The 18,224-nt window shown below is 39.5% G+C and overlaps 1 protein-coding gene across 1 annotated transcript in view; it reads left to right on the forward strand.

The window, feature by feature from the left end:
* Window positions 1-16,486, forward strand: part of LOC141811282 (regulator of G-protein signaling 12-like) — a 52,843-nt gene extending 36,357 nt beyond the window's left edge. The window contains exons 10-18 of the mRNA XM_074699282.1: window positions 767-864; window positions 1,108-1,299; window positions 3,080-3,153; window positions 3,241-3,367; window positions 3,779-3,875; window positions 3,975-4,033; window positions 4,465-4,576; window positions 4,795-5,334; window positions 15,483-16,486. Of these exons, the coding sequence (XP_074555383.1) occupies window positions 767-864; window positions 1,108-1,299; window positions 3,080-3,153; window positions 3,241-3,367; window positions 3,779-3,875; window positions 3,975-4,033; window positions 4,465-4,576; window positions 4,795-5,334; window positions 15,483-15,769 (1,586 nt within the window). The 3' untranslated portion in view covers window positions 15,770-16,486. The remainder of the gene's footprint in view (window positions 1-766; window positions 865-1,107; window positions 1,300-3,079; window positions 3,154-3,240; window positions 3,368-3,778; window positions 3,876-3,974; window positions 4,034-4,464; window positions 4,577-4,794; window positions 5,335-15,482) is intronic.
* Window positions 16,487-18,224: the final 1,738 nt, after the last annotated feature.

Genomic DNA, 18,224 nt, shown 5'->3' on the forward strand with positions numbered 1-18,224 from the left:
AAAATCACGGTTTTGTAAAACACCACTGTGAAAAAATAGGGAGTTTTTTGGGCTGTAAATCAGGTAGAGCTAGTAAAGGGGTACCAGAGGGACAGAATATCGTCCTCTTTAAAGTTGGGGTGCTTTGCTTTAAAACAAAGTTGGTCGAAGAATGTGAAACAAGAAAACTGTCATTTCCTCAAAACACAAAGTGAATTGTTTTTCTAAACAATATCAAAATACAAGTTCTGCTATTTTCTGCCTGGGCCAATACAAGGCTTAAAATAAAGCACAATACCCCCTCTTTAAACTCTTTTCACACATGAACAAAACTTGTGGTGGGCTGCCCATGTGAAAACAAAGGGCAGTTTTTTTCCCTTTTTCCTGCCAGCAGCTTGGTAAAAAATGTACCCCACTCTCTAAAGACTTCATTTTGTTGGGTTGGTAATGTATCGATGCCACTAGTGTGAGCCCAAAAGAGGGACATAGAACAAGATGAGTAGAAACATGTAAATGTTTCAGGAGAATCCCTTCCTTAAATGTAGTGACAAACTGTAATGTCACTCAGATGTGTTGCACCTACTGCTGTTTATTCCCAAACACCTTGCTCAATAACTGATACCTCTGCTCCTGCTAAGACTGTGTTGACACAATGTGATCACAAATATAAACAAATTGTTGTTTGTGTTATAGCTCATCATCCTCATGTTTCCAACCTTAAGTGTTGTTTTTAATACGAGTGGAGCTCAAATGCCTCTTATCTGACTGCGCTCTTCTTCCTGTGCAGACTACTGGGGCAGTAATGGGAGGAGAGAGTCCCAGGGCTCCCTGTCGTCCGGTACCAGCCTGGAGATGGCCACTTCCTGCTCCGCCGGCAAGATCGAGGTAAGATTCCTCTGGACAGATCACCATGGCAACTCGCTGAGTTCAATGTCTGGTGAAGTCATCATAACAGGGCAGAGTTGGGTTGTTTGTTATTTTTTTTATTTTCTTCTCGTCAGCCCACTCGTCTTTTTGTTTATGGAAGAAGGAGTCAATCAGAGGTTGAAGCTACTGGAAATAGCTGAAACATAACCAGCACTTCTTGTTGAATGAAGCCTCTGAATCATTTTAATTATGGATCCTCAGGCTGATAATCGGCACTCAGTCGGCGTATGGGAACGCTCTCCCAAACACTGCAGCGTGCTGCTCCCAGACGGGTCCTGCTCCTCTATTACTCTTCGGCCTGGCGCTTCCATAAGAGACGTTCTCCAGGATCTTTGTCACAACATCAGCGTCAACATCGCTGCTGTGGATCTCTTCCTGGTGGGGGGCGAGAAGGTGAGGAGAGACTCATTTCAGGCCCATTTCCTGCATGTCACTCCCCACTCTACTGTATAAGAGCAAAGATTATGAAAGGATTCCAGTATTTGGTCCCACCCATAATGCATTTGGTCAATAAAAGGGGTTTAATGGACAGGATCAGAGGATAAAAGCATGAAAGAGGTGCAAGTATGGATGCACGTCTCATGAGGTTAGCCCTCTTATCCACCCTGCTGCCTCTTTCCTGCATATCAGTCCCCACTCTCATGCTGTTTTTTTTTTTTTTAAAGAAGAGGTGCAGAAAAAGTGCTCAAACTTTCCCCAGAAACCTTATTAAAAGGGAAATAACATCTTTAGGTCAAGGTCATTTATGTGTATTTGACAAGCTGGGTTACTTGGAATCAGGAAGAGGTTTCTGGGAAAATTTCTACTAATTAGAAAATTGCACTTTTGTAAGCACTTGTTGTTTTTTGTCTTTTTTGTATTTTTTGGGGGGACGGGGTGGTGTTTAATTTCCCTATATTAAGAGAAGGCAGAACAGCAGATAAAAAAGGAAAGGAAACAGTGGATAAATGGGGAGTGACATGTAGGTAAGAGGCCACAAGTTACCACAAGTTACTGTTTCCTTGTCACAAGGAAACGCGACACACCTGGTTCTTTTTTTGACCATATACAACAAGGGTGGGACATAATAATTAAATGTCATACGCTTATGGTATTTCTGGCACTAAATAACAGTGTTTCAACTTGAAAGAAAAGTAACCCTCCAGAAAGATTTACCATCCAATGTGTCTCACACACAGCCTTGTTGCTAAGTGACATGTTACTCTATTTTGATCACTTTATTCTGTAACTACTAATCTAACATTTTACTTTTTCCAAACCAGTAATCAGATTAAAGTTACTTATCCGTGACACTGTGTGTTACAATTTTTTCATTTTAATTTTTTTACATCGTTAAAAAGCAGCATTTACAGCAACATAACCTAAGTTACAAGGCACCTGGTGACAAGCAGGGGCGTAACCAGGCTTTTTAGACTGGGGTGCCCTGAGCAGGGTGCTGAGGGATATGTAAACAGACTCTCTAATAACATTTATTTTTGCTTATTTGTATTACAAATACAGGATCAGCTGCAGCTTTAACAAAAATTTTAACTGATAAAAACCAAACTAAACTAAAAAAAAAGCTTTAAAACAGAATTTAATTTTGAAAATTAACTGAACAGTGCTGTAGAGCACCAAAACTAGTGCTGTAAAAGCTTTATTTAGTTGTTTTTTAAAATTCAAAATGTATAAAATAATAACTTAGTTACTAACTGTAAAGTAATATTAGACAGCGACTAATAATTGCTGCATTTTCCTTCTGAACAAAACATGTACACTCATATTATTAACCATTGTAATTGCAATCGCACAGTTTAGCCAAATCATGCAGCTGCAGGAGTTGTCAACAGCTGCTGAATGTAACTAATAAAGTAACTTATAATTTAACTTAGCTACTTTTAAAATTGAGTGATCAATAAAATGACTAAGTTACATTTTAAAGAAGAAATTAGTAACTGGATTATTTTTTCAAGGTAACCATGGCAACACTGGATATTTTTTTATATTTCATGGGATGGTATTGTTACGTATCATCCTCTTGTGAGCATGCTTCCTTGGGTAGAAAAGACTGAATTCAGTTAAATCTAGTTACAAAAGTTACAGATGAGTCAGTTGCTGGTTAGTTTTATTACAGATCAATGATGTGAAATTGTTTGTGTTTTGATTTAATCGTTGTATTTCATTCCCTTCGCAGCCTCTAGTGTTGGATCAGGATTGCATGACCCTCAGCTCACGAGAACTAAGACTGGAAAAGCGAACTCTCTTCAGGTAAGAACCCATGTTTGTTTTGAGCATCGCTTCTTTCTATGCTTTGTTATCATTTCTTTTCTAACGACCGTGTTTTCCTGTTTCTAGATTGGACCTGGTGCCCATTAACCGCTCTGTGGGGCTCAAAGCCAAACCCACCAAACCAGTCACAGAGGTCCTGCGTCCCGTTGTAGCCAAATATGGCCTCCACCTCAACGATCTTGTCGCTAAAATAGTAAGTTCTCCCCTGGTGGCTTTGGTGCCGTGTCTTCTTTGAAGAGTCTGTGTGTCCAGAAAGAAGCATGTGCAGTGTGAGACAGCGCCACAGGGTGGAGCATCGTGGTCAGGGGAGGGAAGCAACCGCATCCTTTTCCATCTGTACATGGTGGTTAGCGTTGTGAGTCAGCCCGGCCTTCTAAGACAGAGAGCAGGATTATAATTACGGATGACGACACTTCTCAAACATGCCAACTCTTTACTCCTCCCCGGGGGATTTATTTTCGTCCTGTGGGTTTCCAACATTTTAACTGTTAAATACAACAGTCCAGAGCTGGATCATAAACACAGTATATTACAGAACATGTTGATGGATTTAGATTCCTGCTCAACAGGTGAGGCTGCTAACAAGTTTCCCTTTAAATCGTAGAGCGGAGAAACTGAACCTCTGGACCTGGGTGCCCCCATATCCAGCTTGGACGGACTGCGGGTTGTGTTGGAGCGAGCAGACCCAGCCTCAAGCAAAGGTTAGATGATCTTACGCTCAAAATAAAATGTTGTGTTGAATATTTTAATCCCCAAAACTCAGCATCTTCTTCCTTTAAAATGTCTCTTTCTTCAAACAGACAAATCAAAGTCTTCCTCCTTAAAGAGCCACCCTCCTGCCAGGAGTTTCTCTGCCACAGTAAGTATTTACTCCACCATGTTGCATCAAAACAAAGTCAACAGTTTTCATCCTTCGCTGTTGCTGCTTCTGCTACATTCAGTGTAATTCACCGCCCCCCACACACAGATCTGTGTTTACATTTATTTGGTGTGTATTTCCTTTTTTCTGCCCTAACACTGCCTGCGGCTGACTCACTCACTCATATTTCTCAATGCTGGAGTTATCGCTCCGTATGTAGGCAGATCGCACCCGTTCTCGATGCTAGCGAGGTCAGCTGAGGCACAGATGGAGCCTGCCGATCTGTACACCAGGGTCTCAGTAGATCTCTGCTCAGTAGTAGGGTGCTTTGCAGCTCATGCTTGGCTTCCCTCCCTCCCCTCTCCTCCGTCTCCACTTCCCCCCATCCCTCCATCCCCTAACAGAGTGCATTGTTATTGTTGCATCTGCAGGGAGATGAGAGGTCAACACCAAAGGACTTTTCTGTGAGAGCAAGTGGACCAGACTCAGGACTCCCAGGGGAAAAGAGAAAACAGAAAAAGATTAATATAGATGAAGCCGAAGGTAAAACCCCCTTTTCTTTCTTTCTCTTTCTTTCTGTCCTCCTCTTGAACCTGTTGGTGGATTTCTTAGCTTTGCTTTGCCGCAGGACTAACTGCTTGGATATTTGGTAGCTCTGAGAGGTGATTTTTTGCTTTGCTGCATGTTGAAACCACACTAATCCCTTTCTGTGACACCTGTTAGGAAGGTTAAAATGAAGGAACCGTTTTTGTGTTTTTCAGAATTCTTTGAGCTGCTAAGCCGTGCACAGAGCACCCGAGCCAACGACCAACGTGGACTCCTGAACAAAGACGACCTGGTTCTTCCTGACTTTCTACGCCTCACTCCGCCTGAGCTGGCCTGCTCCACTCCGGACTCCCTGAAACAGACCCGGGAGAACGGCATCTCCTCGAGGGGTGCTTTATCTTCCAGCCTTCGCTCGGAGAGTCTTGACTCTTCCCTCAGCTCCAGCGCCAATGGACACTCCGCAGCCAGGCGCTGCCTCTTACCTCCTCCCCGTCACCCCACGTTTGGCACCCACCTGTCCCCCATCTCCCGGCCTTTGGACACCCGACCGAGCCTCCGCACTGTCGAGGAGGACACGCAAACCGACCTGACTCTGGTTGGGGAGGGCGACATAAGCAGCCCCAACAGCACCCTGCTGCCGCCGTCTCCATCCCCGAGGCCGTCCTTTGAGGGCACCCTGCCTGAAGCCAACTTCACCCCACCGCCACCTTGCTCCGAGTCGAAAGACGGGGGCGCAGAGGACAAGTCCAGCTCAGGTATTTCTACAGTGTAACAACCAGTGCACCGTGTGTTTACGTGTGTCGTTTGTGGGTGTGTGCGCTCTCTAAAAGTGGTCCAGACTAGACTACAAATACATAAAAACACTCCTCTACACTGACTCTGATGCACTTTATAGACTAATTTACTATATTTACACGGCGGCCATTTTCCCCTGTGTCACGCTCAGGGCAGGGAGATCAGATTTAAAGCGGTGAAGATGTAAATAATTCAGCTGTTTCCAAAGACAGTGAATGGTAAAAATCCAGAGGACAAAATCAATGTTTTTTTTAAGCTCCTAGCTACTGTTAGCATTAGCAAGGAAATAACTGAAGGCTCAATTACGAAAAAAAAAAAAAAAGAAACGTTAATCATAAAATGAGGATCAAAATGTAGGAGATGGATAAACAACATTTAACTCATCTGACTAGGAAAAGGCATGAGTCTGTCAGCTTAGAAAGAAGTTCTATGCTAGCATACCATACAAAACAAAACTCACTCCTTTATTATTGCAGAAGCAGTTTAATGCTAGCTTACAGTCTTTGGTAGCAAATGTGTATTAATAATAATAACTAGAGAAGTTGCATTTCCTTGCAGCAAATGCGTTGAAATGCTGAAGCTGGAAAAGTTTGAACAAAAGTGGAAAAAACTGAAAATGTAAAATAAAGGAAAAAAAAAATGTTAAGAGAAATGAGGAAAAGACAATGAGTGGATAAAGAAAGTGGATACAGTGGAAATGTAAATCAGCCTACAAAAGTTAAAATAATTAAATAAAAAGAGAGAGAAACCAAACAGTGAAATCTTAAAAATGTAGAAGAAAGCAGAAATCTATGATTAATGTGTAAATGAGATGAGGAGAATAGGACCAGTTTAATGTGTGAACAGAGTCTCGAGTCAAAGTCTGCAAAAGGTAGAAGCAGTTGAAGTTGAAGGAGTTGCAGCCTTTTTTGTTTGATTTGAGTCAAGTTTGAGAATTTTATGGCAGGTTAATCGGCAGTTTTTTTCAGTAGCAGCAGCTGCTTCTCTCAGTCAAAGTGAAAACATTCCGCCCTCTGAGAGCAGGAGGAGAGGTGAAAAGAGTGAAAAGTTTGTGTCGCTTAGACAGTGAAATCTCAAAAACAGTTGAAGATATTAAAAACGTTATTACAGATATCAGTAGTGGAAAGATCAGTGAACATTTTAAAGCAAAAATGAAGTCTGTAAGTGGGAGTAAGCTGAAGTTTGAGCTTGTTGAAGTTGAAGCAGATTTTAGTCAGAGGAGCTGAAATTTCCCATCTGTTTAACATAGAGAAATTTTTTTGGAAAAAGCTGAATAAATCAAAAAGTTTAATAGTTAGAAAAGTGAAAAGATATAGCACACTATTCCTAAATAAGCTGAATAGTTTAAAAGTTGAACGGTGAAAATCGGACAAAATTTGAAGGCTGTGAAAAGAGCCAAAAAACGTACGGAAGAATAAGAAGAAGAAGAAGAAGAAGTGGAATAAAGTCACAGGATAACAATATGTTGAAATGCTAAGTCAGCATTTCAACATAATAATAATTACATCATGTTCAGAGTTATTAGCTTGATTGCAATCACACTATTAGACTGGTTCTACCAGACTGGTCAAGGCTAGTAACAAAACTTTAACCACTTTTGGAGTAATAAGTGATTTAGAAGCACCCATAGGAAAAAAAAAACCTATTGCATTTTACTAAACATACAAGACTTAGTTTAGTATGGCTACCACTTCAGAGCTAATTCTAATTTAAGCTAGGGAAAGACAGAAATAAGATACAGCATAACAGAAGAAGCCCAAATCTGTAACTAGTTTTCACATTAGCATTAATGCTAACATTATATTTTGGTACAGTTTTTTACATTAGCTTTAGCTCTGGAGTCACTGCTTCACACTTTATTAAAAAGTTTGTGCATGGTTAAAATAAAATAAAACATTTAATCACAAATGTGCTTTCGTTAGCAAGTAAATATGCTTATGTTAAGGGTTGTTAGCTTAAATGGTAGCGTAATATTATTCTGCCTGGTTAGTTAAGGCTAGTCACCAAAAACTGAATGTTGGGAAATATCTTTCAATGTCTCCACTTTGGAGTAATGACTACAAAGCAAACAGGGGTAAAAAAAAATGAATAGCATTTTAGCTAGGTAGCTTTGGACAAGACTCAATCAAACATGGCTTGACTTCAGAGATAATTATAACTTAAGATAGGGAAAAATGCACAAATCCTTAGATAGTTTTAGAATTAGCATTAATGCTAACATATTTTGATACTTAATACAACGTGAAAGGAATTTCATCATTTGTAGCTTATATTAGCGTTAGCTTTGGCGATACAGCTTCTTGATTTAATCAAAAACGGTAAAAATATTTTATCACATATTGGCATTTTTAAGCATTCATGCTGACGCAAGTCAGCAGGAAAACAGTTTGCGTTGTGTAAAAGGAAAAGTTTTATAATTTGTAGTTTCAAGTTATATTAGAGCCAGATTTCCACCAAACATTAATCTGTTAGTGAAATGACTCCACCAGCTTTGAACCTCTCATCCTGAGCGTGACATTAGGGAAAGATGTGGTTGTGTGAATATAATTAATTGGTAATAGACTCTTTCTCAGTTTGCCAATCATTGAAACTGATTTGTTAATTCAAACTTGGCAAAGCATGTGTGATTAATCTTCAGTACAGGTGTAAATAGTGATGTGTATATTTTGTTCAGTGAGTTATGTTTACTTTGATGTTTCTACCCACGCCACTAATTGCTGGGTTTTCCATATGACTGGGATGTAATTACTCCAGTTAAATAAACTGTTTATTTTGTGGTTTTGGGTGCAAGAGATGTAAGCGACGGCAGTTTGTGAACACTGAAAATATCTGCAAACAGATTGAAGCGGGTGATACCGGAGATTCAGAACGTTTGGTTGTTTCCTGGGTTTATTTTTGTGCTATTAGAGAAACATCACAGCAAACCAGACCCCTGAAATTACTTCCCTTTAAATGCTAAACTCTCCAACCAAACAAATGCTGTACCCCTCTCCATCATACCTCCTCTAGATAAGAGCAATTCAACAATGTCAGTGTCAAAAGCTCTTTTCACTTTTTCTTACGCAATATCCTGAGTCACTGAGTGGTGTCAGCTGCTTCTGTGGCAATTTGAGCAATCGTGAAAATAATTAGTCACGGGGAGGACAAGTGACATTGTTGAATCGCCCGTCATTCTTCATCAGGGTCATTCACTCCCTCTTGAGATGCCTGTTGTAGATAACCACTGCCAATGAACTCTGTACCTGTGATTGAGTCGATCTAATAAATGTTAGAATCTGAAATCACTCTCGTCTGTCTTTTTACACGTTTGTGAGCTCCGTTTCTCGCCCTCTTCCTCCTCCGCATGCCTTTCCTCGCCCTCCCTTTTCGCTCTGTCTCGTTTTGTCTTGTGGCTTCTTTTCCTCTCATCCGCTCCCACTCATTTTTGTGTTACTTTCCTGCACGCCGATTTCAGGGTGTCGCTGTGTGTTCTGCTGTGTTTGTTTTTCGTGCAGTCTCGTTACGCAACGCTCAGGGTGTACCTGCTGCTTGGTTTGATGTGTCTGGGGGGGTTGTGTTGTGTGTGGCTTCAGCGCGGCATCATTTGTCGAACTTTTTACAGCTTGCTATTGTGAATTTAACAGATTATTATAATCTCTTGATTGTTTCAGCTTCTTGTTTGCCGTTTTCAAACGCCACTTTCATTGCTTTTTTGCCGTCAGTGTTTCTGAGATGTCGAGGTGATGAAGTGGTGAATGGGTTTGTAACGGTGGAGGTTTTTCTTTGAATAGATCAATCAGCAACCACCAGGCTGTGTTCAGACATCCAATTAGAGACACATGTGGCTGGAAAAGCTTCCCAGGAAACCTTTGAAACTCCACAGAAGGAGGAGATAACACGGCCGAGCTGGAAGAGGCACACCTTGTTTTAACAGTTCGACTGTAAATGTAAGGTGATATGTACACATGAGGATGATGAGGAGGAGGAGGAGGAGGAGGAGGAGGAATCAAAGCATTTCTCCTTTGCAGACCCGCTCCTCTTTTTTCTGGTTGCTAAGTGCATCTTCCTACCACCGGGCGCCATGGTAACCTTATCCACGAGTTGACTGAGCTACAGATAGAAACTGTCACTACTGGTTTTCCTCGATCTGCCAGCCTCTTTCACTCACTTCCTCCCACTCCCTGAAACAGACACGTATAGGAGACACTCTCTTCCAGCTCTCCCTGAAACTACGAGGGATTTACAAACCACCAAAAACGAAACATGCAGCAATGTGAGATTCTTTCACAACTTGATGAAGTGGAAGTTTGCAGATGATATGTCTTACAGTTAGAGGCAAAGAAGTTAGCAAAAGTTCAGCTGCACGTCTCCATCCTCTGCATCCATCAGCCTGACTGCAGTCCTCACCTCTCTGGTTCGTGTGTCACTGTCAGACTGACGCCCCCTACTGTTCAAGGGGAATACATTTCAGTTTATCACTGACTCGGAGCGTGAAATGAGGAAGAAGCTCAGAAAGTAAAACTACTTTATTCATGGTTCCATAATTTTCTTTACTTCTTTTCTTCATCTTTTCTTCTCTCTTTTCTCTATTATTCCTTTCTTTCCTCAGTCTTCTGATTTCATTTCTTCTTCCACCAATATTCTTTTTCTTCTTCTTTCCTTTTCTTTTGTTTTCTTCTTTCGTCCTCCTCTTTCTTTTTCATCTCATTTTCTGATTTGTTTCTCATCTTTTCTCCTTTACTTTTTCTTATCTTTCATTCCCTTTACATCTTTAGTTACTTTTCATTTTTCTTTTCTTTCTATATTCTTTCCCTTTTTCCTTGTCCTTCATTTTTTTCTTTCTCCCATTTCTATCATTTCTTGTTTTTCCTTGAGTTTTGTCTGTCATTTATTTTTAAAATTTTCTTTTCATATTTTTTGTCTTCGTTCCTTACTGTATCTTCTTTAGTATTTCCCTTTCTTTTTTATTTCATTTTTTGTTTGTTTTTTTTGTTCTTTATTCCTTTCTTCTTCCTTTTTCTTTCTGTTTCACATGTTTTCTTTCCTTTTTCCTCTTGTCCTTTCATTTTTCCTTCCTCATCTTTTATCATTTTCATTTTTTCTTATTATGAAATTCTTTTTCTTGTCTTTAACCTTTTTTGTTTAGTTTCAGTTTTTCTTTTTGTGTCTCCTTTCTATACTTTATTTGAACTTCTTTTGTGTCTTTACTCTTTCCTTTTTGTCTTTTATTTTCTGTCTTCCCAAATTGGTCTTATCTTTTATTTCTGCTTCTTTCCTTTTTCATTTGATCATCTCTTCTTTCTTCTTTTCTTCCTGTCTTTAAATTCTTCTTTCTCCCTTTTTCTTCTTCTTTTTCACTTCATTCCTTTTTTCTTCTGTCTTTCATTTCTCCCATCTTTCCTTTTGCTTCTTGTCTTTTCTTCCTTCCTTTTTTAAAAAAAAAATCTGTACCATATCTTCCTATCTGTCTCAGCAGCTTTAAAATGCTGACATTATTTCTGTCCAATCAGGGTGTTGAAACATTCATCCTGTTTGTTCTTTTTCAGAGTAAACAGATTTGTAATAATCAAAAAAGGAAATGAATCCACTTTTCCTTGTTTGCACAATAGCTCCTTGTGAAGGTTGCATCCACTTCTCTCTGCAGTCTGTGGGCTGAGTCAGTGCAGGGCTGAATGTCCACTAGGGGGCGACATTACATAGTGTAACTACATTCATATGACTGATATGAACCCAGTGTTGAACTGCAAACTCAGGAATAAAAATGTGCACTTTCATGATGAAGGCTAAAAGAGGGCAGGCAATTTCAGCTGTATCACAAGCTTGTGTTCAGATTGTGTTTCCGTTGCCTCTGCAATCTGAGCCAGGAACTCTCACTCTAATTCAGAGGAAAGTTTTGGTCCATGTGGACAAGATGAAAGGAATCCTGGGAGTAAATTGCACATCCTTCGAATGGCGAGGTTATCTCTAAAAAGTGCTCAATAATGACTCCCTTTCAGCTGAACATCGGGGGGAACATATGGCTCTGCTTGCCTTCAGGCTCATTTCCACTCTCGTCCTCCTCCTTCTGTCTCTGGTGTCAGCTCTGAAAGCTGGCAGCCGCTGACCCTCGGCCAGCCTTATCATCCATGTGGCCCTCAGAGGACGACTGAAAGTTGGCGCTCTGCCTCAGCCAGGACTGTAGCTGGGGTCTTTCAGTCAGGCTGATCCGTGTCCGCTCCTGATGGCTGCCATGCTGAGTGGCACGAGTCGCTGCAGGGGACATGATCACATTAAACAGCTGTGTCGAGACATCTTCTGTCAAATCACAGAGGGATCAGCAGGTTGACAGGAAAAATGATCCAGGGGGCTTGTCCCTCCGTTCTATAACACAGGAGTAATTAAACTGTGGGCAGTGCTCACATTATGACTGGAACATCTTTGATTGCTTTTCAACAAGTCAACCAAGTCGTGAAAGCTGAGTTCTGCCCATTTGTTGGAAAATAAATAAGCCTGTCTGGTCCTAAGCAGTACTAAAAAATCAAGCATGGCTCCCAGGCTAGTTAACTCGCAACTTGAGCTGAACGGGTTGCTCTGACAGGAAATGAATTATTAAATAATAATAGATCGATTAAGTCTTTATATTAAAGGCAAATATCTGGATTTGAGGGTTTGGGAAAACTAGTGATTTAAAGATGATGCTTAGGGCTCTCTGAAACTTAAAGAAATTGAGCGATGAAAGAGATGACTATACTACTATTTGTAGGAATCAAGCTAAAAAAATGTGAGTCACTTTGCTAGAAAATAAGGTGTTTTTTATTGCTAACAGTATCATAAAGTCCTAATATTTTAAAATACAAACTAAATTGAGTTTTAAAGTAAATGCCTTTTACACCCATGAGGCTACTGAGAGGCTAATTTGCTTCACCCCACACATTTTCTGACATTTATTAATAACTGGTATGATTGAGGAAGCCAATAGCGGATAAATAAATTAGCAAAATTAGCTGCTGTATATCTAATTTTACATGATAATAAAACAGAGTTTATTTCAGACCTTTCCTATTTCTGTTTAAGTTGTAAAGTACTTGTTACTGTCACAACACTTAATGCCGGACTGAGCTCCAGATTGTTACGAGGCTAAACGGTTGTTAATGTAAAAGTCATATTTAAAAAAAAAAAAAAAAAAAATCCGAGAGAAACGCACAAATACAACCATATCTCGCCATTTAACTAATCAAAGTGTGATATAAATGTAAATTTTAATGCACTGACACATTCAATTAGTACAGTTAGCCTCAGGACAACCGTCTCAAAAGTAAAATTTTAACTGCGTCATTACCGAACATGAGTTATGACACGTAGTTCTTGCTCCTTTCAAGTACTACTTATTAATTTAATAACATATATTATTAATTTCATATGACATTTGTGAGGGTAAAATGAAAATATTACACTTACAAGTATTTTTTTTTTTACCTGTGTTCAGTTATGTTGAATGACGCAGCACGGAGTCAGCTAGCTTAACGGTCGTACTTAGCCAAAACTGTTTCGGTATGATATCAAACCGTGTTTCGTTCACCAGGTAGCATTGTAAAACAGATAAAAGATCTACTAACAAAGTTTTGTTTGCAGGGAGATTACAATAGATAGGTATCATGAAAACGCAGCAGTCAGTGTGATTGAAATAAATCGATTAATCTTGTCTTATAAACCTATAACGGTCGAGGGCGGTGTAGAATCAACTGGACTCCACTAATTAGCCTGCGTCACTCCGCAGCTCTAAACGCCTCTGTTATTACACTACATCCTGGGGAAACCCCTGTAAGATTTTTTTATATAAAGCACCAGTATTCTGTTTAATTCAAGAGTAATGCCTTCATTGTTAAACACAGTAGACACCTTTTTTTAACTTAAGACAAAAACTTCACAGTTGTTGAAAAGTCCTTGAAAGTTTTTTGGTGATTACCTGTGTGGTTCAAGTTGTCCTGTAGTGGATACTCAGAGAGGTCAGCTGTGGGGGCTCACAGGCTGTGTTTACATCTGAGCTGAACAGCAGTGAATCACAGTCAGGGGATTTAGGAGTGTGTGTGTGCTGGAGTGGTGTACGAGTCACTCTGGCCTCTGTGTTTAGAGTCTGTGGGCAGTGGGGTTCACAGAAGCCAACAAAAGTTTCTCAGTCAGAGAAACTGAAGGTTTTTCCCCTTTGAAAGAAAACACCTGTGTTCATGTGCCAGAGATAACCTCATTGAAGCTTTATGGTTCCTGATGAAGAGAAAACTTGATCTAATTTTTAGCTTTTTTGAGAACTTGCAAGTATTTCCCTGAATGATGTCATCAAGCACATCGTGACAACAGCTGTCCACATTACACAACTATACAATTGTCAGTTTATCCAAACACATCAAGCTGGTGTGTCCATTTGAGTGCAAACGCATGATTAGCCACACTACAGGAGGTAATTTTCCATGTCTTAGATTATTTGACACTGAAAGTGCACAGCATCTGGCAGTCAGACAGATTAATGAGGACCCATTGCTCATTTGTCTACCACTCAGAATGAGTCCAGGAAGCACAGGGGGGAAGCAAAATTTGACAGAGACTTTTTGAAACCACAGTGGATTTATTCATCCATTAATATGATAATAGACATTTTAATGGTGTGAATTAAAAACTTGATTTTTAGTTGTTTGTAATCTGCTTTGTAACTTTTTTTTTGTATAATTATTATTGAGGGAACACTTATTATTTTCCGTTTTTAGCATGCCAGGGGGAATACTTAACTATGACACCCTGCAGATAGTCCCTTAATTTTGATAATGAACACCTACCAAGAAATAATGTTCAAGGGATGTGGGGCCATAAACCAGGAGCCATGACTTTGATGCTGAAACTATTTCACACTATTTCAAATGTTCCATTGGTTCTTGATAACATACACATTGTTGATAAGGTTAATGAGACACGTAGCACAATACAATGCAACAAAATGTAACATTACATGACAACGCATCGAAACGTAAAGAAGACACAACACATCATAACCGAAATCATGTGATGCATCACAACACAATGCAATGTAGCAAAATAACAACACAAAGGAATTTGATGCAATATTATGTTATACATTTTGAACACAGCACAACATAATGTAACACAGCGTAACAAAACACACTGCAACAGATACATCGTGACATACACACTGTAACATACTTACTGTAACATACACACTGTAAATTTACATACTGCAACATTACACGGCGTAATGTTACATAACACGATGTTAAACAATGTAACATAATACAATGTAACATAACACAATGTAACGTAACGTAACGTTGAACAATGTAACATTACACACTGTAATCCAACACAACCTAACGCAACCCAACCCAACGCAACACAATGTAGCGCAACACAATGTAGCGCAACACAATGTAGCGCAACACAATGTAGCGCAACACAATGTAGCGCAACACAATGTTATGCAACACAATGTTATGCAACACAATGTTATGCAACACAATGTAACACAACACAATGTTATGCAACACAGTGTAACGCAACACAATGTAAAGCAACGCAATGTAACACAACGCAGTGTAACACAGTGTAACACAGTGTAACACAACACAACCTGACGCAACAACCTAATGCAACACAATGTAACGCAACACAACCTAACACAACATAATGTAACACAACATAATGGAACACAACATAATGGAACACAACATAATGGAACACAACATAATGTAACACAACGTAATGTAACGAAACACAACATAATGCAACACAACGTAAACCAACCCAAAGAAACTTAAATAAAGTAATTTTAATTTTCTATGAGAAAGATTCACCTACAGGAAAGATGCCAAACTTTTCATGCCACCTGTTCACCAAATTTTTGTTTTCCCAGTGTCTTAGCTCTCACCATCACCATATAAAAAGGACAAGTCACCTACTTGAGCCTTTTGTTTTCTTCCAGCAAAGCTGGTTGTTGAATTTCTATCGCTTCTACTGCCCCCTTGTGGCCCTGAAAGATGCAGCTCCAAGGATAGATTGAACCAATTCCCTCACACCTTGGCTTTTGATAACATGTAACTAATTATAACTAATCTTACATTTTCAACACCTCTGTATTTTTGCACAGAAGGAAAAACAGACCTGAGCCCCATCACCAAATCCCCAACCAATGGAAGCGATGGTCCACAAACAATCCAGGATGTGATGGATGTGGAGGGGGTACATCTGGAGGAGGGGACCCTCGAAACATCCCAGGGAGAAGACTCTGAGCTCAGCTTGAGCTTCCAGGGCTACGTGGCTGAGCTGCGGCAGTGCCAGAGCAAGATGAGGAACGCCCAGAAACCCCAAAACGGCCGCAACCCACCTGAGGGCACAGACTGTCAGACAGACCTCTTTAAGGCCACAGTTGTCTAAAGGGAACCCCCTCCCACTGCTGCACTTTCAAAGCCTGAGGCACTGTCTTTAGAAAGAGAAGTCAAACAATGAGCTGCATGTACAAAGCTGTCTATTTACACTCCAAAAAGATGGATGTTATTGTGATAGATATTGTATATTTGTTACGAATTATATTGTTTCTTGTTGTTTTTTAGTATTGATTGTAATTTTGGATCAGTGATGTTTTTTGTTATGGTATAGTTTATAATAAGGTGCATAGCAATTTTATCAAAAGCCATGTTAGACTGAGGACAACAATGAAGGAAGCTTGACTTTAATTTCAAGGTAACATTTTCTAATTTATACACAAACTGTAACAGTCTGTAAGCTGTGACTTATTGGATATTTGAGGAAATCAAAAAATGAACCAAGAAGAAAACTAGTTTTAGCGCACAGCAAACAAAAGCTTTTGCATTTTTAGGCTAAGATCCAAATTTTGAACATTTCTTCTACTTCACTAATTAGCAAGTGGTACCCACTTTGGTCACGCAACATGCTTGAAAGAACTATGTTTTTTAGGATCAAAAGGGAGACAAATCATGATTACAATGGATGTTGAGTTTTTTCCTGTTGACATCTTCTTCCTGTGTTATTCTGATCATTCATGATGGTACTTTTATTGCGTTGTGCTTCCTGCTTCTGTGGTTTTGAGGTTGTCCACGTGTGAAATGATTAAAAAAGCTTTGATGGCTGCTTCCAACAAAACTGACACTGTTTTCCTTCATACCCCTATCTGATCCTTGCTAATGTTTCCATTAACGTTGTGAAGAAACCTGAAATACTCATTTGTTTTGGTTTATGACCCAAAGTGTTACGTAAGACATTCACATCACTGAGATCTCCTTCTTCTCGTATTTGGATATCCACCTGTGTTAGCTAACATTAAGTCAATAATTAACATTTAAGCTGTCTTAGTTAAACAACTTCTTGTGAGGGAACACTCCCTTCACCTGGAGATCTGACCAAAATGTGGCTGTGTAGTCAGCCCGCCTCTTCTTTGTATTTTTAGCCCGTCATCTGGAGAGGGATTATTACAGCTGGTGAAAATTAGAGGTTAGATTATGGGACTAGAGAGTTTGTCTTGACAGAGCATGTCAGTACTGGAATGCTGACAACTCTTGAGGCATATAAACTATTTGAAAGGCTCTTCCCTATCACGCCTTTTTATTTTTTATTTTTTTAATCTCAAAGTTCCTTTTATTTCTTCAAGATCCTTCATATACCCATGAATTTAACTTTCTCAAATTGTTAAATTTGAGAGGGTAGAAAATCCACTTGTGAATGTTTTTGTGTCTGGACAGTTTCAGACTGTTGGGCATTCACTGATTCTGTATCAGGGTGAGCAATTTCTGTGCTGTTGATTTTTGAGTTGAAAAAAAAAATGGCTGTCAAGATGACCACAGTACAAGGAGCTTTAATTATTTTACCGGGGGTTAAAATTTGAGGTTAGCAACACGTACAAGGAAAGGCTGTTGATGTTGTTGGAGGTAAAGTGGGGGGATGGTAGGCTTTATTGCAAGATGTGAGGCATATTTAGTTCCAGAAAATGTTGAATCATGAGTTTGTTTAGTGTTAGGGTTGACAGATTTAGATTTAGCATTTGGGTTCTTAGGATTAGGGTCAGGGCTGATTTATGCGCAGGGCCCATGCGGCTTTGTGCAGCCAAATGATGTCATTTTCGCACATTTCACCGCATGCACTAGAAAATTTCTAACCAGCGAGACGGAGACGCGTGAACAAGATGGAATACAGGAATCTGTAAGACTCTTCACACAGAGATCGCCATGATAACCGAGTGGTAAATAATTCATGGCGTGAAATTGCGGCCACTCTCGACAAAGAAGAGGAATTGGTTAAAAGAGCCTGAAAAAATCTCTAGAAAAAATGTTTAAATGTGTTGTAAGCAATGCCAAACTTCTTCGACTCTTGTTTAGTACTCTGGTAGATGTACGTTTGTGATACACCACCACCTGCAGTATGGGTATGGACACCACAGCCTTTAATGTGTTAGTCAGGGTAAGGGTAGGGTTTTTTTTTATTTCATTTTATTCATTTATTTATCTTATAAGGGTTGTGTATTTTACAGTTAGGGTTGGTGTGTTTTAGGGTTAGGGTTAGGGCTGGTGTGTTTAAGGTTAGGGTTATCATAATTTTGTTCATTGTCAGGCATTATTAATATCCTTTGCATCAAAAATGAAAATATAAAACAAAATAATACAATAAAATATGTCTAGGACAAGCAGGTTTAGGCTGTAGGCCCAGTTGTGATTTTTTTTTTTTGTCTTGTTACCCAGTTTAACTAATGCCCACTAGCATAATTAGCCGTTGCTTCTCCAGCTAACTTCACCTCAATGTTAAACCATATTTGCTTGAATAATCACGCAGATTCTAATGCCATTAACCACTCTTATATATATTTTTTATACATTCAGTA

The sequence above is a fragment of the Halichoeres trimaculatus genome, unplaced genomic scaffold, assembly GCF_033239565.1.
Source record: "Halichoeres trimaculatus isolate MK-OKI-2021-1 unplaced genomic scaffold, fHalTri1.1 fHalTri1_scaffold_22, whole genome shotgun sequence".
NCBI lineage: Eukaryota > Metazoa > Chordata > Actinopteri > Labriformes > Labridae > Halichoeres > Halichoeres trimaculatus.